The following is a 27016-nucleotide window of genomic DNA, read 5'->3' as shown; positions in this document are numbered from 1 at the left end:
AAATTATTAACATAGAAATCAACTAAAAGCTATCTCTGTCCACCCTGTTATATGTGTTGGTTTAACAAAAGTAAGAAAGTAAGAAATAAAACTTCAAACTAAAAGTGAAGCGCAGAGAGAAACTACATACATTGTTTCAGTAAATTAATTATAATGTTTACCTGTGACTGCAATTATTTTTTTCAAGAATATATATGTAGTTGTCAGTCTGGACTTACATGCTCGACAGTGCAATGTGCAGATACGCATTATGCTTAGCTTTCTGTTATTTGAATTGGGCAGACTCTGCATCCCTCAACACTCTAATAGAGCAGCTAATGCTTTAAGCTTCCTTGAGCATTGTTATGCACACAAAATCAATTAAGTGACTAAATAGGTCATTTACAGCTCAGCAGGGAAAATGTCTGATTATTGTGTGGGTGCTGCATCTTTCTCTAGAGCTGTATTGAGTAGATGTGAGGATAAGTATTGAGCTTGATATACAGTATGTACGCATTTTCAGAAAGTGTAAACTATCAGACAAGTGAAAATACAGTTACATTTTAATAATTTAAGGAAAAAGGATTGCAAAACCACATTTTAAAAACAAGGGTTCAAATAGACATTTTAGCAGTGGGACCCCTGGCGGTATATCTATTTTAAAACGTTTCCTTATTCCAAACTTAACACCTGTGAGTCACCGTGAGTCAGGTCGCTAGGTTTGGCAATTTGGGTGAGTGGGTGGGTGAGAGTAATGCGGGGTCGGAGGGAGGGGGGAGGCGGGACGAGAGAAGTTGTTCATGTCGGCAGAGCGCACCGCGAGTCCAACCTCTCCACGCACCGGAGCGCAAAGACAACATGATGCTTGAATCTTAGGCTACTCAGACGTTTATAGTGGGTTACTGACCAGACTTCAACTCTAAGCATCTTCTTTATCTGCATAAAGAACCGCCAAGGGCCGATGTATCGATGAATTTCCTCGGGAAACTAACAAACGTCCTCCTGCTGGTGCTCCTCGCAGCTCAAGGTAAGAGACACTGCGCCGTAACTCGGTGCTGAGCTCGAACAAAGTAGCATGATACTCGTTACTTTAGGACTAGGATGTGAATGGTCTCATACGCCAAAATCCCACCTCGAGCTACCTCCCTTAGTGCGCGTTTTAGTTCAAATCCGTACAAACAAACCAAAGCATGCAGTTATATCAAAGCAGCTAAAACGATTAGTAAATCCGGAAAAGTGATGTTTAAACGACATTAGAGAGAGATAATGACACTTGTTTTATAGCTGCAACTGCGGTTAAAGCGAAATGCTCATCATACTTCAATTATTCAGTCTTTGAACGCCCAGAAGCAAATCAAGAGCTTATCTGAAAATAGTCTCCCCCCACATGTGTGCGTCCTGCTGGCTGGCATATGCCTCATACCTAAGAAGAACGGAGACAACGTTTTCCACTCTGAGTATTCGTGCTCACTTCATAACAAACCCCACGTGCCTGGCCATTATAATATATTGTATTCTCCAGAAATGTGTGGAGTCACTGTCTTGTCTCATGGGAGGGTCTCAGGTCATAGTTTCCTTTGGAGATGATGATCTGTGATCGTGTCATGACTCATTAAATCGTATGCACCTCATCCCCCCGAGCTACTGAGAGGCAGCCAGCATGCACAACACGAGCCAATGCATGGATGACATACGTTTCTCCAGCAGCTGCAGCTCAATGACTGTCAATGTAGATTTCACCCATTGGTCCTCCAGATGTGGACGGCTGTGCGCTGCCTCAGAGCTCAGGGTCATGGTTAGATACAGCTGTACGGGTTCATTTACGTGCTTTAGGGCATTTCTGTAGGTGGAAAGGCAGCTGCCAGTGAAGGACAAAAGCGATCCGGATGCTACAGCCTTAACTTAAGTGCGATACCCATTTCCTCTGTGTTTTGATTTCATGTCTGTGACATTAAATCACAGCCGGATCACTCTGCGAGGTTGTCAGTGGTTTGTTTTGCTCTTTGGGAGATCCATTTCTTTTTTTTACTTTTATTTTCAAATCCGTTCTACACATACTTTTCACTTTCTTACTTCTCTGGTTCGTGTAAGGCTGCCAGACTCCTTTGTGCTTTAAAAACAAAATGTTGAAATAGGGTCCTTGAGGGACTCCCAGGGGACCCAGAGCAGAACAAAGATTAGATACATGCTTTAATGCTGCTTTCACAAGGAACAGAAAGGTTATTTTAATCTTGAATTTCATCTCGTTGCGACTACATAGATGCAGGTTTCTCGGGAGGGTGTCCTTAGCGATGGTAACATTACATTGTCACTTGATAGACGTTGTTATCCAAAGCGACTTACATACTCAATACTGTGGGCAATCCCCACAGGAGCAATTTGGGGTGAAGTGTCTTGCCCAGGGACACAACGACATGCTGACTGCAGTGGGGTTTGAACCTGTGAGCCCAACACCAACGCACAACCCACTGCACCACACACCTCCCATAATGGGTGTCTATCTGAGAATAACATAACTTGCTTTAAAATGATAAGACTTTTGTTTGGCAGCATCTTTGTCCCAAGTGTTAACTGATGTATTTGTGTCTAAATGTTTATCAGTCATAGTTTTTTCAGTTTCTGAATTCTGAGTTTATCCTGCCCACAAAGGCAGACAGCCAGAACAAAAGCAGATGTTTGACATTTGCCTTTGGTCACTTAAAAAAAAGGTTAGCAATTCCAGCTTGCTTGAGCCTTTAAGCTTAATTTGATAATTTCAGTTTAATTCAAAGGATGTAAACAATTTCCTTTTAGCTAGGTGTCTGCCTTTCTTCTTCTTTTTAATATTTATATCAACATAACTTCAATACATCGACCTACAGTTTAAGGGTTAAAGGTAGCTTAACTTAATTTTGTTTACATTTAAATTCTTCTATAAAGTCAAACGCTGGGAAAGCAGGTTAGCAAAGAGTAAGCACACTGAATTGTTTGTTCATTAAATTATTGTTTTCTGATTAGATGAGTAAAATCAGGTTAGGTAATCTTTGTTTTTAGCTCTAGTTAGGCTAGCTGTGACCACTTAACCAGCAAGCTTTTAAGCATGTGGTACGTGAGGCTATCAAAAGGTCAAATTCACATCTTAACTTAATTCCTCACAAAGAGTGTAGTTACTCTGTTTTGACTTTGTAAGGCTGCATACAGTATATTACACTATTTTCTTGGTTTATTTACCAGTGGTGGATAAAGCTCATTCTACAAGGCACGTTTATTTATATAGCACCTTTCAGCACGCGACAATTCAAAGTGCTTTACAAAATAAAATAAAAGACGTTTAAGAATAAATACAGCAGAAAGACATTATATAATGGCATTTTACAACAGGCATTTAAAAAGCAAAGATAATCAATTAAACACAACAGTTATACAATACATGAATACAATGCATACTGCAGTGTGCATATGATCAGCTCAATTAAAAGCAGCGGAAAAAATATATGTTTTCAGTCTCGATTTGAAATACTAAGAGTCTGTGCGGACGTGCACGATTCGGGCAGTTTGTTCCAGATTGTCGGGGCATAATTATCAGACACAAGTACGGGCACGAGCAAAAAATAGGACTCAAGAGCACAACCAGGCAAAAAGGTCTTTAGTCAAGCGTTTAATCCAAAAGGTAAAAATAAAACAGGCAATGATCAAAAAATGTACTGACTGGAAGCAACGAAAAATAACCAACTATGTTGGTACAAATGCTAAGCAGATAGAACAATAGCTTACGTCAGAAGAGTAACATGGAGCACTTTCTGCTATACAGACAAGACGAACTGGCACTGACCAAGGAAACAGCACAGACTAAATACACAGGTGAGGAGTAATCATTAGGGACAGCTGAGGCTCATTGAGGGAGGGAAAATACACAGGTGAGGGAGTGAGGCGATCAGCCAGGGCCAGGATGTGACAATAATAGCTAAACGCTGCTTTCCCATGTTTTGTTCTTACTCTCGGAACAGAGAGCAGACCCGTCCCAGAAGACCTGAGACACCTTGATGGTTCACAATTATGCAGGAGATCGTTAAAATACTTTGGTCCTAAACCATTTAGTGATTTAAAAACTAGCAATAATACTTTCAAATCAAGTATTTGGCCGACTGGAAGCCAGTGTAAAGATTGCAGAACCGGACTGATGTGATCCACTCTTTTAATGTTAGTGAGGACTCGAGCAGCAGCGTTCTGAATCAGCTGCAGCTTTCTGATGGATTTTTTAGTGAGCCCTGTGAATACACTATTGCAGTAGTCGAGTCTACTGAAGATAAAAGCAAAGCTTTTATAAATCCTGTTGTGACATTAGTTTTTTAATCCTAGATATTTTCTTCAGGTGATAGACCTCGAGACCTAATAACTGTTGTGATGTGACTGTTGAAATCCAGGTCTGAGTCCATCACTACACCTAGATTTCTTGCTTCATTAGTTGTTTTGTAGTCTGCCGACTGAAGCTCTGCGATACAAGTCTTTTTCGGTTGGTTCCATTTAAATAATTTGTCTCTGAACAACACAGTGTACTTTTAACAAAATCTGGTAGGGTAATTATTCTGGCTATAGGTTGAAGCCCTGCCATGTTATCAAAAACGTCAAAGCCCTGAGTGCAGCAGTGAGTTTGTCCCAGATGTGGTACCACAAGTCCCCCCGTGGGAGCAGCACTAAGTGCCTTCGTGTTGTTACGCTCCGGTCGACATGTGAAAGACAGTGGCATCACACATCCTGTAACCTGATGCAGACTCAGTGTTGAGGGGAAAGGGATGCCACTCTCTGTCATGCTCTTCAGCCGGGGAGATTTGCTACAGCCAACTGCTTTGTAGCTTCGCCCTTAAACTTGGCACATTTCAAAAGGAACAAGAAAGCGGTGCTGAAAAGCGACGGCAGTGTCAATACCCTCCTCAGTAGAACATCATTTGCTCAAGTGAAAGGAAATCTGCTCAGTCCTGGCTTGTTAGCGATAGTTCACTTGGCCTTTGGAGGTAAACCCCCAGAAAATGAAAGGATTTTGCCATAACCTTCCTCAATCCTCCGCTCACTCATCCTTCCCTCAATCCCCTATTGGCTGTGTGGGCTTTTTTATGATTCTGTACAGGGGCTGTGTATGCAGATAAGTGCCTGGAAAACACACACACACACACTCCCATTGGGGGTCCGATTAGCAGGCTACAGAAGGTATTGTCTCATGCCAACAGAGGAAAGGCTGATGCTGCAGACCTCAGGATTGGGGTATTTTAGATTAATCTGGGTGGAGTAGCTTGGAGGTAAGAGTGAGAGTTCTGTGCAGCGTTGGGCTGTTATCTGGAGGTATGACATTCAGAGTAAAGTCACAGGCTGTTTGTTAGATTTGAATACACATCAGAACATTTCAGCACAAGTTAGTTTCCATGAAGCTTCAGATAGAGTGATTCAAATGAGTGAACGTGCATGATGCCTTTCCCCGCAGCCCGGATCACCCCTTGCAGAAATAGGCAGAGAGAGTTGTCCAGCCATGCCTGCATTATACTGATCTGACCCGCATTACGTTTCAGGCTTGACCCTTTATCTCACTTTACAGTGCTCTTTAATAGCTGCTGCGTGTTGTCAGCGAGAAGAGGATCTGCCTATTTAACAAGTTTGGCCCCTGATGGCAGCAAATGCATTGCTAATCATTCATAGCATAGTCCAATAAAAGAAAGCCTTCACTACTAAGTCTTTTCAATGATGGTTGTAGTATGGCCAACAATCAAATGCTCTCTATTGCACCAGCCTTTGACATGGTTTACTTTAAGCCCCTGTTTAAGTCTGCTTGTATGGATTTCTCTGCTTGCAACACAGCGTCATCAAACATATTTCCTCTCTGCCATATGCTACTTTGAGCTTGGAGTTACAGAACAGCTCTTTGCTTACTCTCTCAGAAGATATATATTTGCATTAAAGTCTGAAAGGCAATCAGTGTGTATATGTGTGTTCCTGAGTGTGTGTGTGTGTGTGTGTGTGTGTGTGTGTGTGTGTGTGTGTGTGTGTGTGTGTGTGTGTGTGTGTGTGTGTGTGTGTGTGTGTGTGTGTGTGTGTGTGTGTGTGGCTTAAGGATCCGCTTAACGCGATTGTCGTATGATTATTGCAACTGAAACCCCGTCCTGCACACATGGTGTAACCACCACAGGCAGAGGACTTATTCCATCCCCCTATGGATTGGCTTAAACCATCATCTCCCCTCCAACCAACCAACACACACACTTTCTTCACACGCACGCACGCACACACACACGTCCTCCTCCAGACAGCCCTGTTGCCTGATTCCTTTGGGACATCCTGCTTTTCAGTGCTGGCGATGAACTGAGTCACGCTTTAGGATGGAGAGAGAGAGAGAGAAGTAGAGAGAGAGAGAAGTAGAGCGAGAGGTAGCTATTTGAGAGGTTGAGCAAGACAACAGATGCTTCAGATGGAGGACGGTCTGGATTTCTGACAGTGTTTCCCCCATTTTTCTCCTTATTACTTGTTTACGTTTTCTATTGACACTCAATCAGTTCATTCCGGCTAATCACACTCCCAGGTCACTGCCTCACATATCATGGCACTAGTTACCCAAAGTTATCATTTAAATGAAACCTTCAAAATATGTTATAGCTTTGTTGTGCACCGTCAGAAATGCTGAGTCGATCATGTGTTGTGTTGTTATTCTTGTGTTGTCTTTCCTAGTGTGTTCTCCTGCTCTCATCAGTTTCAGCCCCGCCCCTGATTGTTATCTCCTGTATATATTCCCCTGTTCCCCTTTGTTTGTTGTCAGTTTGTCTCGTCCTGTCCTCATGCCAGGGGCCTATACTACGAACCTGGTTCAACCTAACCTGGATATGTTTGAGTTAGCCGGTTGGCCTAATCCAAAACATACGCGCTCTCGCTAAACTGTACTACGACGCTGGTTATCAAGTGGATCGCTCAAGCCAGCCGTGTCCTATCTAGTTAGGTGCGCGTTCACATGAAAGGGGTGGTATCTGGAGCATTCGACCAATCACAAACATGGAGAAGCGCACTGACAGCGCAGCGTCATACTTCCTGAATGAAAAGTGAACTTTAATACTAGTCAAAAATGAAGAAGTTAAACTTTAAACATCCATGACTTAAACACTTGATCCAGGATCAAAGCCACATAGCTGCACCTGCAAGGTGAATACAGCTGGTAACAGAAAAAGTGTTTGAATGCGTACATGAACAGGTTTATGATATCACTGCCCCGTCTCTAAAACACGATCTGACTTTCATTACATTTGTCTCGAGTGTTTCGTCAACTTATGTGTTGCTTAAAATAATACTTCTGCATACAGTATGTGACACTGTGAGTGTTGCACCCAGATACGGCTCAGCTGACTCAGATAAGGAGATATATGATACATTATGAAGTGATATGCCGCGGACTGTACTTAATGTACTCTGATCCGGTTACTTATGTTGTGGCCGATATTTAAGTAAGCTTTCTTAACGCTAATGTTATAATAGTCAGATTGCTCTGAAGATGGAGGTGATATTCTATTAATGTTCACGTTCACACAGTCGGTGATTTTTGCCGGCCGTCTTTCCTGCGACAGCAGTTTTTCTGTATTTCCTTTCTCCTGTAATATGACTTGATCGCTTTAAACTCCGCACACTGAGCTCTGATTGGTCAGCAGGCGGTGCTTTCACTGAGTTGAGCTCTTAGCCTGCAACCTAACCTGGTCCCGACCAGGTTAGCTGCTTAGCATATATTACCATGGAGATCTAGCCTGCTAAAAAGAGAACCAGCTTCGGATGACCGGAAAGCCGGAGTTTTCCCTGAATTTAGCCGGCTAAGCGAAAATCCTGCTTCGCAGTATACCCCCCTGATCTCTGCTCTTTCCACGATTGCCTTTTTTGTACCATACTCTAACTATGCTCCTGAAACTCTGTCGTAAGTTTCTGTCCTCACGTTGTGAGCGATTTATGTTTAGCCTTTTTTTGTTGCCTCTATTAAGAGTGTTGTTTTCTTTTTTGTTAATAAAGTATAATAAATATACTTGACCTCTGGCTCCCGGGTCGTGCATTTGAGTCCTTATATCCTTGTGATTCCAAGATCGTAGCAAGCTTCTTTATTGGTGTGTTTGGCTGTAGCTCAGAAGGGTTACCCTAATTGAGACTGGGCTAAAGAAATGTTTGCCGAGCTGAGTTAGGGAGTGGAGATGTAGCATGTATTAAAAAAACATATATATATATATGCTTCATTGTGAGTCCACAGACATGATGTAGAATTGAACTATGAAGTTTCTGCTGCCTACGTTTTTCACTTTACCCAGAAAAATAGCTACAGCTACCCAGTCATATGATCTACTGTGTCCTGTGAAGAAGGGTCAGGTCAAGAGAAGATCATTTTATTACACCTAATTCTTGTAGGGCAGTTGAGTGGGTCAGAAAGCTTTTTTAATGATTTCTGGTTACTTGAACTAGAAGAAAAAACTAGTTCTCTGTGTGAGGGGATTGCAGCAGCCCTTAATCTTACATGTGATGTGGTTTATTTGATGACACCTGAGTAACTATTGTATAAGGTTGGGTGTTAGACTTGTGTGGTAGGAAATACATTTATTCGCAATAGTTTGAAACTATTGTACGGCAGTGGCTCAGTCTGTAGGGGATTGGACTGTGAGCCGTAGGGTCGCCGGTTCAAGTCCCCGACCAGACCTAAAAACTTCACCTCCTGCACTGCCGTGGTGCCCTTGAGCAAGGCACCGGACAACCCCCTTCCCCCCTCACTCCCATTGCTCCCCGGGCGCTGTACGATAGCTGCCCACTGCACCTAGTACTAGACTCCTGGTACTAGGATGGGTTAAAAGCAGAGAACACATTTCACTGTGTGTCCTGTGTGCTCTGCATGTGTGACCATTAAAGAGGGTTTCATCCCTCCCAATATAAATATATATATAAACTCCAAACTGATTCAGTCAATGCTGCTGGCATGCATGATCAACAGGCAGCAGCATTTCTCAATTAGTTGCAACTGCTGCGCGATAAAACCACCACGACCTCCCAATCCAGACACAGCTCCCAAAATGTGTTTCTGCAGCAGTGCGGCTGTTTTCAGCTCCGGCTGCAATAAGAGCCCAAATCAATGTGACAGACTGTAGCTACCTTTTATTCTTAAAAGTAAACCCTGCTGTAAATGCTGATAATGGCTCACATTGAAAATCATGCTCTGTTATTCTCATTTTAAGTAACATATTGTTGAGGGTAGAGTATTGAGTTGTATCTCCTTAAGGAGCTCTCTCCTTTATTTCCCTCCCTTCTACGTGTTTCCCTGGCTGTCTATCTGCTCACTTCATTCCTCAGTATTGTGGATACATTCACTGGATGAGTTCAAGTGACATAAAAAGAGTATTTGTTGTCCTTGTTTACCACATTTCTATTTTTGGGGAAATTCCATAAGGCCTTATGGAATTATGGACACAATTGTGTCTGTGTTTACTCTTTGCAAAAGCTATAAGCATCTTTGTAAGGACATGAACATCCCTTTGCTGTAAAGACAATATTTTGTTTTGTTTCGTTTTGTGTTTTTCTCTTTTGGTTCCCAACACTCCTAGCCTGTCAAGTACAAGCGTGTATTCAGTGATGTACCTGAACGCGTTCAATGAACGATCGTTCATGAACGCGTTCATATTTTGGGCGAACGTGAACTGAACGTACTGTATTTCCGCTAGATGAACGTAATTGAGAACGCGTTCATTATCAGCACTGTATAACGGCGTTCAAAAGTGCGTTCATTCTCAGCACTGTATTATAACGGCGTTCAAAAGTGTGCCAGATTTCATATGCCTTTCAGCCGAAAACCCAGTTAAAACACACCGTAAACAGGCTTCAAAATAATGCGGAAAACCACCCAATCTGGCAACAGCAAGCTGCCTGTGACGCGTACGCGCCTGTCACCCCTGGCTGTCGCACTAAAATATAAATATACTAAATATATCAGACTCCTCACAAGAAACAATGTGGAACCGCGGAACCGGCGAACATTGAATGAAGTATGGACGAAGCCGAGAGCAGCTGCAGCAGCACTCGCTCAGAGTGAGACTCTACGGCAGGGGTGGGGAACCTCCGGCCTCCGGGCCGTATACGGCCCGCGAGACAATTTGGTACGGCTCTCGAGGTAATTTATAAACACACGCAAAAAATAAAAAATGAAAGAAATCTAGACCGCAAAAAAATTAAACAAGCGAGTGTCTGTTTTTCCTGGCCAAGTTTAGGGCCCTTGAACACAACACGAGCCTAACGTGTCATCACGTGGTATATGTCTCGACTGACAGGGGTGCAGTTCTGACGGAGAGCACCAGAACGCCACTCCAGCACTTCAGAAATTGCAGTACCGATAAGTCCATACACATGCCGCAGTTTCTGCGTGTCTGTGTCTTTAGTTGAAAGCCCAGTTGCGATCTGCTCATCTGTCATACTGATCAGACAGTCAATAACTGTGTTGTTATCATTAGCATCTGGTTAGCTAGCTATGCTAACGAATATAAGAAGCTTTGTCTACAACCAGTGAGGTAAAGGCACATCTTTATATGATCATTATAGTTATCAAAAAAATAAGAGAATAAAGTAAACAGGTATAAAATACTATATGACAGTTATTAATAAAGAAGAATACCGTTTGAAAGGGGAGTGATTTGTCAAATATCCATAAATTAAAAGAAAATCTGCTTACAGTTGTGTTTGGGTGTTGAGCGATGTGTCCATAGATCTCCTAATGTTGCTCTCAAAGTGCACCAGATTGATGCTTTTAACTTCAACATTTAAAAAAAAATCTTCCCAGGGGAGCATGCCCTCCGGACCCCCCTAGAGGAGGTTAGGTCCCCCCCCACTTAAATCATGTTCACATGGATAGGAAACTAAATACATTTGCACACATCTTGTGTCCATATCTTTCTGTTTTGGTGGTCACGCCACACCCTGCACGTGCATGCATACGCGAGTCATGGTGAGATATCTGGATTCAGAGGTTGCTTTTTCTTTGCACAGAATGAAATGAATGAGTTGTGATTTTAGTTTTTTTAAGCAGAGGTCAATAACTTGTACGGCCCTCTGAGGATATTGTAAACATTGAAATGGCCCATTAACATCGTACAGGAGACAAATAATAGCTCGCAGCAACTTATTGAAAAAAGAACTATGAACTATAAATTAGTTCATTTTTGAAACCATGAACTTTAGTTCAACATTTTGAATTATGAACTATGAACTGAACTAGTTCATTTTAAAATGTGTGAACTGTGAACTGAACTAGTTCATGTAGAAAGTGAACTTTCCCAACACTGCGTGTATTTGAGGAATTGTTATCTTTTAAAAGTGACTTTACTTATAACACCCCGCAATACAAGCAGAACATCTGACCTCAAAACTCGCACACCTTCTTCCCATCATGAAAGCATGGATGCAAAGGGCCATTGAATTACACGCATCAGTGAAAACAAATCAGATGCTGTTCAGAGTGAGTTAACCAAAGGTGAGCGGACATACTGTACATAAATAGTAACATGTGTGTCCACACAGGCGCACACACAGTTTCATATATACGCGAGCCCTCATACATGGAGACACACATTGAAAAACATGAACCATTTTCTTCATGGGATGGTCACAGCACTCAATGATCACTGTGAATCCTCTTGTGCGTCACCCAGCATGGCGGGCCATCAGAAACCCTGGAGAGCAAAGACACGCTATCTACTTTTCTGTGCTGCTTGCTGTCACTTTCCTATCTCTTCTCTCCGCTGTTCCTCTCTCTCTCTCTCTCTCTCTCTCTCTCTCTCTCTCTTTCTTTGTATCTCTTTTCCACACACACACACACACACACACACACACACACACACACACACACACACACACACACACACACACACACACACACACACACACACACACACACACACACACACACACACACACAGTCAGCAGTGTATTATTGGAGGGTAATTAGTGTCCACCACTCGCTCCCAGGCTCATCCTGTTAAGCACATGTCTGATCAAAGAGCCCTCCACAGTCCACGGCTTTCTGCAGCTTTAGGCTCCTGTAGCCTCGAGAGACAGGGACAGACTCGCTGGTTGCCTTGCTAATTCTAAATCAATGTGGTTATTTCAGGATGAAATGCATGACTGCTTGACTTGACTTCATCCACGTCAGAACAAAGCCTCATCACTTTTTTATAGCAAGTCACAAAAAGATGGGATGGAAAAAAGAATGCCTGATAAAATGAAGCGCATCTGTCGAGCTGATTTCATGTGATGTTCATCATCAGAGGCGAAGACAGTTCTGTCCACAGTGATTAACAACTCTATTCTGAATCTCGAGACAAGTTAATTGATCCAAGAAAGACATTTGGTTGGTAGCTAGCAGCCTGGCTCTACAGAAGGGAAATCAGTGTTTATTGATTCCCCGCTTTGGCCCATTTCTAAAATGTAAACTACTATGAATTTGCTTTTATTTTGTTATTTTACGCAGTCACTGCCTTGTATTTTCACACCTAAACTTATAAAGGCTCCATGTGCCACACAAGTTACATCCTTGCATTCAATACCAAGAGAGTGTGTGCGCTTAAAACCATGTGAGGTGAAAGGGCAAAGGTTATAATGAACTTCCTTTTTAAATTAAGTCTCTTCTTTGGAGGAACAAAGTAGGGAATTAGAGGAGTGACTGCCAACAGAGAAAAAATAATATTGGCTTAATTTTTTCTGGCCTCAGTGAACAAAAGGTCCAATTAATTGACTGATTATAATTGCCCTGGTTTCCCCTCAGCCAATTAGAGGCTTAGACAACTTTATATGAGTGCAGCGAATAGAGTAGTGGGCAGTTTTCAAGGCAGGTACCAAGAGCTGAAATTACACAAGCGTCTCAGGAGAGAGGCCTTTTCATTAAGCTTTAAAACTCAACTCTGACCTCAGAAAACTTCTTGAGAGTTTTGAAGCCACTAAAGTATAATGCAAATTCCTACCCGTAGAGAACTAGATCTGACAGGTCATTCATTTTTAGTCCGTTAACTTCTTATATTAATCCTGCCTGTTACTAAAGTAAGATAACAATCCCCAAATTGTTCAGGCCACATTATCTTCATCATGATGAGGAGACTGATCGTGATGGTGAGTTTGTGGAAAGCTATGCAGGGAAAATGTTTGAGGGAATAAACAGGATGAGGGAAAAAGCTGTGCGACCTGATTTCCATTTACCTCTGCGCCTTGATGAATAACTTATGCCTCGGCTGGTATGCACCCTGCAGTGTCTGAACTCCAAATATGAAGTAATAATAATTTAAATGTAGGTGCATGTGTAATATATGATACATCAGGTGAGTGAGTATTAGTGCGCTGGCTTCAGCGTTCTGTTCCTTTTTCGTTCATGCAGGACTAAATATTGTCCGGACTGTGTTAAGTCAGTGTTTTATGTGCACCAGATGTTGCGATTATGTGAGTGTTGTGGGTGTTTTTGAATTTTAAGCTGTAAAACGAGTCTACCCCTGAGCTGTGTTGGTCCCCTGTGAGGTAGATAAAAATGGTTGTTAAAATCAGTAAACTGTAAAAATAAAGTGTGTTCATTGCATTTCTATATCAATGCTATACATGTTTTAGATTCAGACTGCTCTTAAAATAAACTAACAAGGGATACACTTTAATTACATTTTTATTTCCCCAGACCGGGCAAGTGTGATTCTGTAAACATGAGCAAATGAACGAAGTCTGTTAAAATGAGAAACCAGACAGACTGTAATCTGAGTTGTCTGCAAGATATTCATCTATGTGTACTCCCAATGCAATACATGGACCAACAGCTTTATGACTTCACTGTATGGAAACTTATTATTAAATATTTGTTCCAGTATATAGGTTTTTCAAAAAAGTCACATCTTACTGAAAGTCAATTTTTAGAGTGCGTGGGTTTAGTGTCTTATGACAGTGGAAGACATATTACCAATAGCACATTACTCGTAGTAAAGTCCAGAAATGCTAGCTTCAATCACAGGAAAAACATTGGAGGGTAAGGTTTTGAACCATCTTTTAAAGAGTTAACTGACCTGTGCAGAGAGAAAGTTTCCCATTATAGGAACATGTTTTATTTAGTTGTTGCAAAGGAAGAAAACCTTTTCACTGAATGTTGCTGTGTGTGTCTAAATGGTCTTTGACCCATTTGTTCTTTTGGTAAAACACATTCTCTGCCTTATCTGAGATGGTTCACACAGCTCTGAAAGCGCAGTTTGATGGTTTGGGAATGTGTTGAATAGTGTCTGCTTCCCTTCTTAGATTTGAAAGCTGTGATCTGAGTGGTTGGCCTCCGTCTTTAACAAAAAAAACACTCAGCTGGAAATCCAACAGCATTGGACAGACGATGTTTGAAGGGCCGACATGGAAATGCCAAACTTACCAGTCACTCAGAATAAACATCTAACAGAGAAATGAGGCTATTCCTCCTATTCAAGAATTAAAATCAAACAAAGAGGAACATGAAAGATTGGACGATCACAGAGAAACTGAAAGGAAGATAAAATACCTTCTATGATAACATACTGAATAGAGTTGGTATTGCTGATTTTATGCTGGTGGAGGGTGAGAGCGCGTGCTGTCCCAAGTGAGGAAACGTTTTCTGCTCGGACAGGCGTGGGTCAATGTGCCATCTCAGGCACCAGTGTTACTAGAGGCAGTGTTCCACACATGACCTTCAGAACTGCCTTATCAAGCCTCCAAACTACTTCTTCAGACACACTCAAGCCATTGGCACACCTTTTTGTTTAGCTATAAGTAACTCGTGTTTGGACACAGGCAGTAAAAACACCTCTCAAAATACCCTTTGAATCACAGCCCTTACTCCATCCAGAACAGGTATTGATTAAACAGTTAAAGGGTTGTTTCATAAATCAAACTTAAATATTTGTTCCATTTCCCCACAACCCTAGGTATCTAGATGCAGCTTCATACAGTATGCCTAGGACCTCCACTACCACTGTGTTGTTGCTTAGTGTGTCTGTGGTAGCTACAAAGTGATATGAACAGGGCAACAAGTTAATAACACATCTTTACATCCGTTAACAGAATATCTAGAATTGCACAAAATATTTGATAAATTATTTATATGTAAGCAAGTGCGTATAAAGTGTATGAACAAACTGACCTTAACATCACTTAGAAACATTGATTTTTCAAATATCACTAAATAAGCCTTTAAATGAAACATCTTATTGAAAGAAGTCTGTACCTTTTTTAATATGCTGTAATTGAGTACAGTCTGAGATATTTTGTAGTTAGCATCTGGTGCCATAAGAGAACTAAAACTTAAGTAACTTCTGCATTTGATTGATGAACCCCGTTAAAATGTTTCCCTTTTGTCATTGTCTCTAAACATCCAAGGTATGTAGGGGTTTCAAAATCAAAGCCATATATTTAGTGGTTTAACTCTGTTTTCTCATTTCTTTCATCAGGCTGCTTTTCATCTAAGGGGGAGGACAGATTATTTCGGAGATTGTTCAGGAGGTACAACCAGTTCATCCGACCGGTGGAGAATGTATCTGATCCAGTCACCGTGGAGTTTGAGGTCTCCATGTCCCAGCTGGTCAAAGTGGTGAGAGTAGAGAATAAACTCATTGTTTCTTACTTAAAAACATTCAAATGTTCTCTTGTTACCAATTCTCCCTTTATGTCTTTACAGGATGAGGTGAATCAGATTATGGAGACCAATCTGTGGCTGAGACATGTGAGTCATATTTATCCTTTGTGTGACATCATTACTGATATATTACATGAGTTTTTTACTCATGCTACATTGTGTTGGTCTTTAAGGTCTGGAACGACTACAAGCTGAAATGGGCCCCTATTGAGTACGATGGGATTGAGTTCATACGAGTTCCATCCAATAAAATTTGGAGGCCAGATATTGTTTTGTATAACAAGTAAGTTTGAGTGCACAAATACACACATAAAAGAAGTTGTCTTTTTTTGTACATGCTATTTGTACACTGAACAAAAATATAAATGCAACACTTTTGTTTTTGCTCCCATTTTTCATGAGATGAACTCAAAGATCTAAAACATTTTCTATATACACAAAATAACCATTTCTCTCAAATATTGTTCACAAATCTGAAAAAATCTGTGATAGTGAGCACTTCTCCTTTGCCGAGATAATTCATCCCACCTCACAGGTGTGGCATATCAAGATGCTGATGAGACAGCATGATTATTGCACAGGTGTGCCTTAGGCTGGCCACAATAAAAGGCCACTCTGAAATGTTCAGTTTTATCACACAGCACAATGCCACAGATGTCGCAAGTTTTGAGGGAGCATGCAATTGGCATGCTGACAGCAGGAATGTCCACCAGAGCTGTTGCCCGTGAATTGAATGTTCATTTCTCTACCATAAGCCGTCTCCAAAGGCGTTTCAGAGAATGTGGCAGTACATCCAACCGGCTTGACAACCGCAGACCACGTGTAACCACACCAGCCCAGGACCTCCACATCCAGCATGTTCACCTCCAAGATCGTCTGAGACCAGCCACTCGGACAGCTGCTGCAACAATCGGTTTGCATAACCAAAGAATTTCTGCACAAACTGTCAGAAACCGTCTCAGGGAAGCTCATCTGCATGCTCGTCGTCCTCATCGGGGTCTCGACCTGACTCCGGTTCGTCGTCGTAACCGACTTGAGTGGGCAAATGCTCACATTCGATGGCGTCTGGCATGTTGGAGAGGTGTTCTCTTCACGGATGAATCCAGGTTTTCACTGTTCAGGGCAGATGGCAGATAGCGTGTGTGGCATCCTGTGGGTGAGCGGTTTTCTGATGTCAATGTTGTGAATCGAGTGGCCCATGGTGGTGGGGGGGTTATGGTATGGGCAGGCGTATGTTATGGACGACGAACACAGGTGCATTTTATTGATGGCATTGTGAATGCACAGAGATACCGTGACGAGATCCTGAGGCCCATTGTTGTGCCATTCATCCACGACCATCACCTCATGTTGCAGCATGATAATGCACGGCCCCATGTTGCAAGGATCTGTACACAATTCCTGGAGGCTGAAAACATCCCAGTTCTTGCATGGCCAGCATACTCACCGGACATGTCACCCATTGAGCATGTTTGGGATGCTCTGGATCGGCGTATACGACAGCGTGTTCCAGTTCCTGCCAATATCCAGCAACTTCGCACAGCCATTGAAGAGGAGTGGACCAACATTCCACAGGCCACAATCAACAACCTGATCAACTCTATGCGAAGGAGATGTGTTGCACTGCGTGAGGCAAATGGTGATCACACCAGATACTGACTGGTTTTCGGACCCCCCCAGACCCCCCCCCCAATAAAGCAAAATGCACGTTTTAGAGTGGCCTTTTATTGTGGCCAGCCTAAGGCACACCTGTGCAATAATCATGCTGTCTAATCAGCATCTTGATATGCCACACCTGTGAGGTGGGATGGATTATCTCGGCAAAGGAGAAGTGCTCACTATCACAGATCTTTTCAGATTTGTGAACAATATTTGAGAGAAATGGTTATTTTGTGTACAAAGAAAATGTTTTAGTTCTTTGAGTTCATCTCATGAAAAATGGGAGCAAAAACAAAAGTGTTGCATTTATATTTTTGTTCAGTGTATTTATCCATGCTCTACATCTTCTGACCTTTTCTGTTACAGTAAATGTTGTAATGGCCTCTAAGTGAAATGACATTTACATCTCTCAAAGTGCTGTCGGTGACTTTCTTGTGGAAGACAAGACCAAGGCTCTGCTGAAGTTTGATGGCACCATCACCTGGGTTCCTCCAGCTATTTTTAAATCCTCCTGCCCCATGGACATCACCTACTTCCCCTTTGACTACCAGAACTGCTCCATGAAGTTTGGCTCCTGGACATACGACAAGGCCAAGATCGACCTGGTGCTGATTGGCTCAAAGGTTAGTGACAGGGGACAGATCAGGGCTATTTATGTTCTACATGGCATGTTTATAACACAATACGCTTTGTTTTTGTGAGGACTCAAAGACATTAAAAGGTAGGTTTCAGTACTGAGTCACACCTACGCTTTTATCTGCTCATATGATCTAGTCATTCTAGTGAGACAAATTGGGAACAACTTCTATTAAATCCTTTCACTTTAATGCCAAAATATATTAACCAGTTAAGCCCCATGCCCCGGTACCGGGGGCATGGCGCAACATCTTGCAAGAAACAGCGTCTGAGGGCTTCTTAACATTTAATAAACTATGAATGTGTCATACCCACTTAACGGGAAGAAACTTAGCTATCAGACAATATTAACCATTTTTAGCAAAATGAAACATAAGTGTAATAACAAAGGCTCTGAATTAGCCCTGAGCGAAATGCTAATGCCGTTAGCACAGAACTCAAGGTAAAATACCCTTATTACTGATCAAGAAGTCGATTAGCGAGCTGAGATTCCAGACATATAAGTATCATCACTGAGTGATCAGAACTTGCGACAGGGGAAGCAAAGACAGACATCACAACACGTAGCTTCTTACCTTAGCTGTTGTTCTGATCAAAAGTTGTGTTCAATGGCATCAAAACGATAAAACCGCTGCTGAAGGTTAATCCAATGTGTCTGTCACTTTGAAATGATTACTGATAATCCATCTTCATATTTACTAGTTTGAGCCTAGGTTTCAGTTTTCAGTTTTCAGAGCGTAACATAGCTTTCGACTGCGTGCGCGTCACACTCACTCCTCAATGGTAACGTGTGTGTATGTGGAACTTCCTCTTCGATTCTATTGGCTGTAACGGTTCAAAAGAGATGTCAATGACCAAAATTGACCAATGGGTTCTAGAGAAACGGCAAATCCACCCAAATGACCCCAAAGGTGGGTTCTTTTTTGCTAAACCTCTCTAAAAAGGTCAAATGTAACTTGTTTTGCATCAATCTTGATACAGGGTGCTTATTATATGTTATAGTGTTTGGATTCCTAACGCTTTTAGTCTACTATCCCATCATTCAAGGGTGGTTTTCACTATAAGTAATGTTTTTCTTTTGGACGGACACTATGATTTCCATTTTGTTACTATGTTCAATCTGAATTTACTTTAAAATAAAAAGATTCTATATTGATTCTGACTTTTCTGCATCCAACTCACAGGTTTGTAATTGCTTTGAGAAAAAAGATTATTAATTTACCCCTTTTAGAAGTGAAGATATGGTCATTTGTTCTGGGAATGTCATTTTCGAGCCTGAGGCCTGAAAAACAGGCTCGGGGCTTAACAGGTTTTAAGAGAGATGTTACCATTTCTAGACCCCTTTTGAATATTTGTGCTACCCACTTCTTATGTCTTTTTAAACTGAGTTCTTGTAGTCTTGAAAAACTACTGTTTTAAAAACACACTGTTTTTAAAATGTAGTTTTCCTCGAAATAACTGCCATTCCCCAACCATTTGCATTTCCTCAGGTCAACTTGAAAGACTTCTGGGAAAGTGGTGAGTGGGAGATCATCGACGCTCCGGGATACAAGCATGACATCAAGTACAACTGCTGCGAGGAGATCTACCCGGACATCACTTACTCCTTCTACATCCGCCGCCTGCCTCTCTTCTACACCATCAACCTGATAATCCCCTGCCTCCTCATCTCCTTTCTCACGGTGCTGGTCTTCTACCTCCCGTCTGACTGCGGCGAGAAGGTCACCCTCTGCATCTCCGTCCTCCTCTCCCTCACTGTGTTCCTGCTCGTCATCACCGAGACCATCCCTTCCACGTCCCTCGTCATCCCTCTGATCGGCGAGTACCTCCTCTTCACCATGATTTTTGTCACGCTCAGCATCGTCATCACTGTCTTTGTGCTGAACGTCCACTACCGTACCCCTATGACTCACACGATGCCGGACTGGGTGAGGTCCGTGTTCCTTGGGGTGTTGCCCAGGGTGATGCTGATGAGGAGGCCAATCGACCAGGGCTGCTCCACCACTGCCAATATTGCGGTAACAGGAGGAGGAAGGAAGAAGAGAAAGACCAGCATAGGAAGTGGTTCAGGAAGTGTTATTATTGGCGGTATAACTGGGGGTGTAGCGTTTCCACCCACAGATGTTGGGGCAGGAGGCGGGGCCGCATCAGCGAGTGCTTCAATGAACTGTGTGGAGTATGGCGAGGTTAACCGAGACAAGAACCGGGACATTAACAAGCGATGTTCCTACAGAGGCAAGGAGGTACCGACTCCTGTCCCTCCCCCGATGGTGCCACCACCTCCTCCCCCTCCTCCTCCTCCACCTCCCCCGTCCTCACAGGCGACCCCGACCCAGGCGCCCAAGGAGTCAGAGATACCCAAGGTGCCGAGGCCAGTGAAAGCCCCTTCACCTATCAGCGCTGTCGTTGCCTTCTCCGTTGTGTCGCCAGAGATCAAACAGGCCATAGAGAGCGTGAAGTACATCGCAGAGAACATGAGGACTCGCAACAAAGCCAAAGAGGTACGAACGCAAGCTTGAGTTTACGGTGTTGAGTATGACTAATATGTTGCGGCAGAGGTCTAATAACCTTGATCAAATGTATCTACAAAAGCATTAAAATATACTGATTGTGTGAATGATAAATCTGTAGATTGGTAGTGTTTGCAAGGGACTGTGTGAATATGTGGTGGTGTGTGGGGTATATTTAAGATAAACAATTCAGAACAAGGAAGGTGTGGTGCAGAGTATGTATTCACCCAGAGCCTAGAGGCCTTGATGAGTTTTTTCCCAACATTGGGGAAAGCACACATTTAGTCCCCAGAATGTACAATACACACACATATAAACATATGATAACAGAGCTTTACTGTGTATGTGTTATCTCTGCAGCATGTGTATTTCTATAGCTAAAGGAAAGAGTGTAGAAAAGCATTTCCCTGTGCTATAAAAGGAGTGTAAAGCGGCTTGTTTGTTGCAGATGGATGGCTTTGCGTATACGCTTCCTGCACACTCTGCATGGCCCTGATATGTTTGTTGCTTCAGCTCCATCTTTTCTTAGCAAAGCTGGGATCTTTCTTTTATGCATGCTGAATAGCCTCCTCGATAGGACACAATGGCATTATGGTCAGGGCAGCCATCATCCTATTGTCCACACCTGGCTGATCAAAGAATACTCTATAACACACACACACACACACACACACACACACACACACACACACACACACACACACACACACACACACACACACACACACACACACACACACACACACACACACACACACACACACACACACACACACACACACGGCTGTAGTGTTGAAACAGTGACATCACAGCATGGCAGAGCACGATTAAAAAGATAATAGAAATCATATTAGCCTCAAAACACAACTCTTTTTACATATTCCATGACCAAAAAGGAGGAGGGAGAATAACTCATCATATTTTACCCTTACCCAAAACAAATAGACGATGGAGAAAGATGGTTTGACAGACATTTCATAATTACAATCGAGCAGATTTTTCAGAAGCATAGTGGAATTCCATAAGGGTTTGTGTGATTTGTAATATTTTCTACTTTTTCTACTTACTTGCTAACATATTTGTTTCCTTATTCTCCCCAGGTGGAGGACGACTGGAAGTACGTCGCCATGGTCATCGACAGGATCTTCCTGTGGGTTTTTGTGACAGTGTGTATTTTGGGAACAGTGGGACTCTTCCTCCAACCGCTCATCAGCTTCTTTCAATGAGACACTCGTCTTTGCCCCTTCTCTCTCTCTCTCTCTCTCTCTCTCTCTCTCTCTCTCTCTCTCTCTCTCTCTCTCTCTCTCTCTCTCTCTTTGTATACTTCAGTCTGTCTCTGTGCCCCACTTGAAATACTTTGGGAATAATCCCTCCTGTAGCTCTTTCAAATCAAACACTGAACTGTCTTCTTTTTCATTTTGCGGCGTTTTGTCTCTCCATGCTTTCCTCTGGGAGTCCACAATCAGCCATCACTTCTAGCTCTCAGCTGTTTCCTCACATGACTTACCCTGGTTTCCCCATCACATCTTTGTCTTGCCCTCTCAATGGGCCGGCAATGCTGTTATTCAGTCTCTTCTCCACAGTTTTTTTTCTGACATGATTATCACATCTGCGCTCCTCTCAGATGTTCTCCTCTTCGGTGCCATCATTTTGACCTGCAACTGCCTGCAGCTTATTTCTTCACTGTAGTCTCCAGTCTCCACTTTCGTCCAATCTTCTATGCATTTCCATTGTGTGTATTTTACTGAGATTTCCACTCAGTCATTGTTATTGTACAGTCTTATACAGTATGTTTAACAATGTCAGGTCTTTTTTTCAACTTTTTATTTTAGTTTTTTATAAACAAACAGCCAGACAGACAGCACAATAGCAGTTGGCAAACAAATTAGGATGACAACAATGTGGTTCGAGTCCGACAGGATAAAAAACAAAGACAAATCAAAACAAAAAATAAATGAAACAACAAAAAATGGACTGCGACTGGACAAAAATCAACAACAAAAGAAACTAAATCTAAAGGCTCTGAGTCTAAGTCCATTATTAATAACATAATGCAAAAGTAGAGATCAAACAATGTGTATAAATGGAACAAAAAGACCAAATATATCAAAAATAAATAAAAAACATAGCACTTGTTGGTCAGTCAGTCAACCCACTAATCACAGTTTAACACCGCAGGTCCACCACCCTATTGTACAGAGACATCCGGCATGTCCAGCTCCCGTATATACTTGTAGAAGGGGTTCCACAATTTCCCCAGGGAGCCCCTCAATATGCACCATATTTTCTCGAGTTTGCCTGAATTTAGGACTTCTTTTAACCACGAGGTGTGTGACGGGGATATTGGAGACTTCCACATGAGCAATATCAGGCGTCTGGCTAGTAAGGTAACAAAGGCTATGTAGGCTGTCTCCAGAGAAGAGAGTGGCCATGTGGGTCGGGTTACACCAAACAGTGCGGTCATGGCATTAGGAGCGATCGGTTTTCCAGTGATTTCTGACAGTGATCTAAAGATGTCAGTCCAATAAGAGTGTAAGACCGGACAAGACCAGAACATGTGTGCGTGACTCGCCGGTGCTTGGCTACATCTGTCACAAGTTGGGTCTACCTCCTTATATATTTTAGAGAGCCTAAGCTTAGTAAAGTGTGTACGATGCACTACTTTGCACTGAATCAGTCCATGTCTAGCACAAATAGAAGATGTATGTACATTAGCGAGGGCTTTTTCCCAAAGTTCTTCAGAAGTCTCCTCCCCAAGATCTGTTTCCCAAAGAGATTTAATGGAGTTCAGGGTAACCAAACGAAGAGAATAAATCTGAGTAAATACACGTCATCATTCCCTTCAGAGTAGGTAACGGCCTAAGGAGTGTGTCTAGCGGCGAATCAGCTGGGTGATTAGGAAACTAGGACATTTATTATTAACAAAACTGCGAATCTGTCGATACCTGAAGAAATGTTGCCTAGGTAGTGCACATTTATCAGATAGCTGTTGGAAAGAGGCAAATGTGTTGTGAATATAAAGGTCTTTGAATGTGTCAGGTCTTAATGAAATACAATGTTGCTTTAGAATAACCTATATACACACACACACACATCGCTGAGAAAGAAGAACCTGAATACCTTTGTGAGTTTCGCAGTAGGATGTTAAGATGTGCATTCATGACGAGACACAGAAATGTGGTACAATATGTCTATAATTAAAGACAAATCCTGATAGCGGTAATAATATGTTGTGATATGAAGGTCATTTGATGGCTGGCACTTTTTCTTCAGGATTTTCTTTTTCTGTTGTCTTCTGTGTTTTCCTGTAAATACATTTGTAAAATACAAAGGAGTTATGCATGGCTCCTGAGAAGGATGCTGGCTGTAGAAACTGTTTGTTTTATCCACATGTGCTCACACCAAGTATTATAATGCATCACACATTAATTCACACCTTCACTGCAATCTGTATAGAAATACGTTGAACTGCACAATGTAGATTAAACTTGTCAAAATATATAAAAAGCCAAACTGTCTTATGTTATTTAATAATAAAGAAGGTCCTGGAATCAAGTCTTCCTGTATCCTTGAGTGTTTCATCTGTTGCTTAAGATTCCTATTGTACTACTGAGATTGGTCCTATCACCCATAACATAGTGAGACGGTACAAAAAGCAGATGGATGGATTTGGACACGAAAGGATGATATGTATACAAAACATTTCTTTAAATAATTCTAAGCCAATGTATTTAAAATCAATCAAATTTTAAATTAGTTCACCAACAGCTTTAAACACAAATATTTGTATGAATCTGAACTTTTGTGTAGCGGTTGCTACACTTGCAAAGCAGTAGCAGTACAGACTTTCATTGTTGACTTCTTTCACTTTTTGAAGTGTCGGTTTTAGCAGCACAGGCAAAGATCTGTCAGTGGCAGATGGATGATACTGGTGTCTTTTGACTCATTATATAACAATATAATTTATATATAACAAACAATTACAAAACACAAAGATTGTGTCTACATCTTTGTGTTGTTAAGTGGAAGTAAAGAAAAAAATCAATGTCCAGTACAAATGAAAGAGCAAAACTTTGAATTGAAATTTTCTCTGAGAACATATGTGTGAAGAACTGTATGACTATTGCTCAGTCACTCACACAATGCATCTTTAAAGCAAGACATTTCAACACCAGCTCCTGCACCTGGCTCTCACAATTACAGATCATTCTTGAAGCGGGTGAATGGCTTTGTAATAGACGTAACTCAATGAGTCTGTGGCCGCTGGTCCCTGAGGAAGACAAAGACAGCAGGACCAAAGCATTAGATACGGGAGGCGTGCACAGGAGACAAAATAGATGATCTTGGTGACTTTATTTCAGAAATAAATTGCATCTGTTCTATGCAAGTAATGCATATGTTATATTTTATCTAATTAAATGTAATGATCTTTAAATATATAATTATATGTTTTCTTATAGTTACTATCACTTTCTTAGCTTACTTCTTAGCAACCACTTACGGTTTGATATGTTTTACAACTATTATGTAAGAAAACAATTGCAATTATTTTTTAATAATCATGCAGCAGGTTTAGTGTAACTGTAGACTTGATGTGTACTCTAAAGAAAGAGCTCGGACACACAGTCACAAATACTGGTGCACGATTGGTGAAGTGGCCAAAGCTGCGTCTCTAAAGCAAAAGCACAGCAAAGCATTTTCCCTTTGAAGCGTCTCTCTTTTTCTGATTTATCCTTCTTTCCCTGTATCAAAGGTCACGGGTGAGACTGAATGTGCCTGTCAGCACTGTCACACACACACACACACACACACACACACACACACACACACACACACACACACACACACACACACACACACACACACACACACACACACACACACACACACACACACACACACACACACACACACACACACACACACACACACACACACACACACACACACACACACACACACACACACAGTCCTTTATTCTCCGGCCAAATTGGCCTTGTGGCTCCCAGCAGCCCCTCACACCTAATCCTTGTAGAAAGTACTGAATGAGAATTTTCACATTTCTGTTTGTGTGTGTGGTAAAGAGGAAGAGGAAGATTACACGTGTCACCTGAGGAGGTGAGAATGAGAAACAGAGCGGGAGAGTGGGATGTTGACAGTGTGCACTCAGCAGCATGGATCTTGCTATGCGGATTATGGCATGGATTTAGTCTAGTTATAAATATGGAGATGCAGCAGCTGTACAGCATGGTATCCCATCAGTCTCAGTCTGCCGCCTGACAGGGTCACATCAGCGCCTGGCTGACACAGAATGAAGAGATCAGCCAGAGAAGCAGCTTCTCCAGCTATATTTGGACAACATTTGAGCGATGCAAGCAATGTTCCTCGACGGCTCTCCACCAACGTATTGAGTTACCCTATCACACTATCAACAGGAAATGAACTGGTAAACAAGCCAACTCTCCCAATCCTCCAACAAACAGTGTCCAAAGACATTAATGGATGCCACTTGTAATATTATGAGAAAGAAACACCAATCAGTTACAACTAGAAAGCCTCAGCCACTTAAATCGGTATTTGTAATGTTGTGAGTTTGCCACAGCTGTAGATCTTTCTTGAATGATTGAACTTCAAGTACATGGGGCAGTTGGACCGAAGCAGGGCACAGCAAAGCTTTGGGTGCTAAATTGAGGGATAATACATTATTGAGCCAGTCACATGTATGAATATTTTAAACGATTCTTCACTGTTGACACCGACTGCTAGCATCAAGCTCCTGGATAGCACGACTCAAGAATGACCGACTTATCGCAGCACGTGTGAGTGTCGGATCTAATTTCAGTTGCTCTTTGGGATCATACTTTTGATAAACATATGATGTTATATGCTTGAGTTGTTTTACACATTTTTGGCAATTTTGTATACACCTTGTACTTTCCCCTCTCTCTTCATACATGTCCGTTTCACTCTTTCTACAGTTGTTAGGGATCCTATCTACCAAAAAGCAAATCCGCAATATGAAGAATTCCGCAGTGGACCACAGGAGCATGCTGGGATATGTTAGGGTGGGGTTGAAGGGTAACATAGGGGCATATCACAGGGGTGGGTGACCGTAGTCTCTTATGTCGTCAGGAGCAGAACGTTACGTGCCGGCGGCCAGTCGACCGTGGATAAGTAAAAGAGACTCTCCTCTAAATAATTCATTCCAATGGGAGCCTTCTGAGCACACACACACACACACACACACACACACACACACACACACACACACACACACACACACACACACACACACACACACACACACACACACACACACACACACACACACACACACACACACACACACACACACACACACACACACACACACACACACACACACACACACACACACACACACACACCATGTATACATCACTTCAGGGGACATTACATTGACTTACATGCATGTCCTGGAGACTTACCCTAACCTTAACCATAACCAACACATGCCTAACCCTAACCCTAACCCTAACCCTAACCAAGTCTTCACCCTAAAATTAATGATTCCCCTTATGGGGACCTCCAATTTGTCCCCATAAGGGAAGCCAGTCCACAC

At 42.1% G+C, this 27016-nt stretch overlaps 1 protein-coding gene across 1 annotated transcript; it reads left to right on the top strand.

The window, feature by feature from the left end:
* Positions 1-800: 800 nt before the first annotated feature.
* Positions 801-22157, top strand: LOC117453351 (neuronal acetylcholine receptor subunit alpha-3-like). Its single transcript, XM_034092167.2, has 7 exons — positions 801-1006; positions 15426-15565; positions 15653-15697; positions 15784-15893; positions 17685-17892; positions 19396-20406; positions 21516-22157. The coding sequence occupies exons 1-7, from the start codon at positions 949-951 to the stop codon at positions 21639-21641; spliced, it is 1698 nt and encodes a 565-aa protein (XP_033948058.1). The 5' UTR covers positions 801-948; the 3' UTR covers positions 21642-22157.
* The last annotated feature ends 4859 nt before the right edge of the window (positions 22158-27016 follow it).

Source organism: Pseudochaenichthys georgianus, chromosome 10, assembly GCF_902827115.2.
Source record: "Pseudochaenichthys georgianus chromosome 10, fPseGeo1.2, whole genome shotgun sequence".
Classification (NCBI taxonomy): Eukaryota; Metazoa; Chordata; class Actinopteri; order Perciformes; family Channichthyidae; genus Pseudochaenichthys; species Pseudochaenichthys georgianus.
The sequence above is the reverse complement of the archived record's forward strand: the minus strand, read 5'-3'. Positions and strand labels throughout refer to the sequence as shown.

What these genes read in the sequence shown, in the direction of transcription:
- LOC117453351 (XM_034092167.2), top strand. Translation starts at nt 949, where the DNA reads ATGAATTTCCTCGGGAAACTAACAAACGTCCTCCTGCTGGTGCTCCTC. An exon ending in GGTGCTCCTCGCAGCTCAAG is followed by an intron (nt 1,007 to 15,425) that starts GTAAGAGACACT and finishes TTCTTTCATCAG; the next exon opens with GCTGCTTTTCATCTAAGGGG. An exon ending in TGGTGCTGATTGGCTCAAAG is followed by an intron (nt 17,893 to 19,395) that starts GTTAGTGACAGG and finishes GCATTTCCTCAG; the next exon opens with GTCAACTTGAAAGACTTCTG.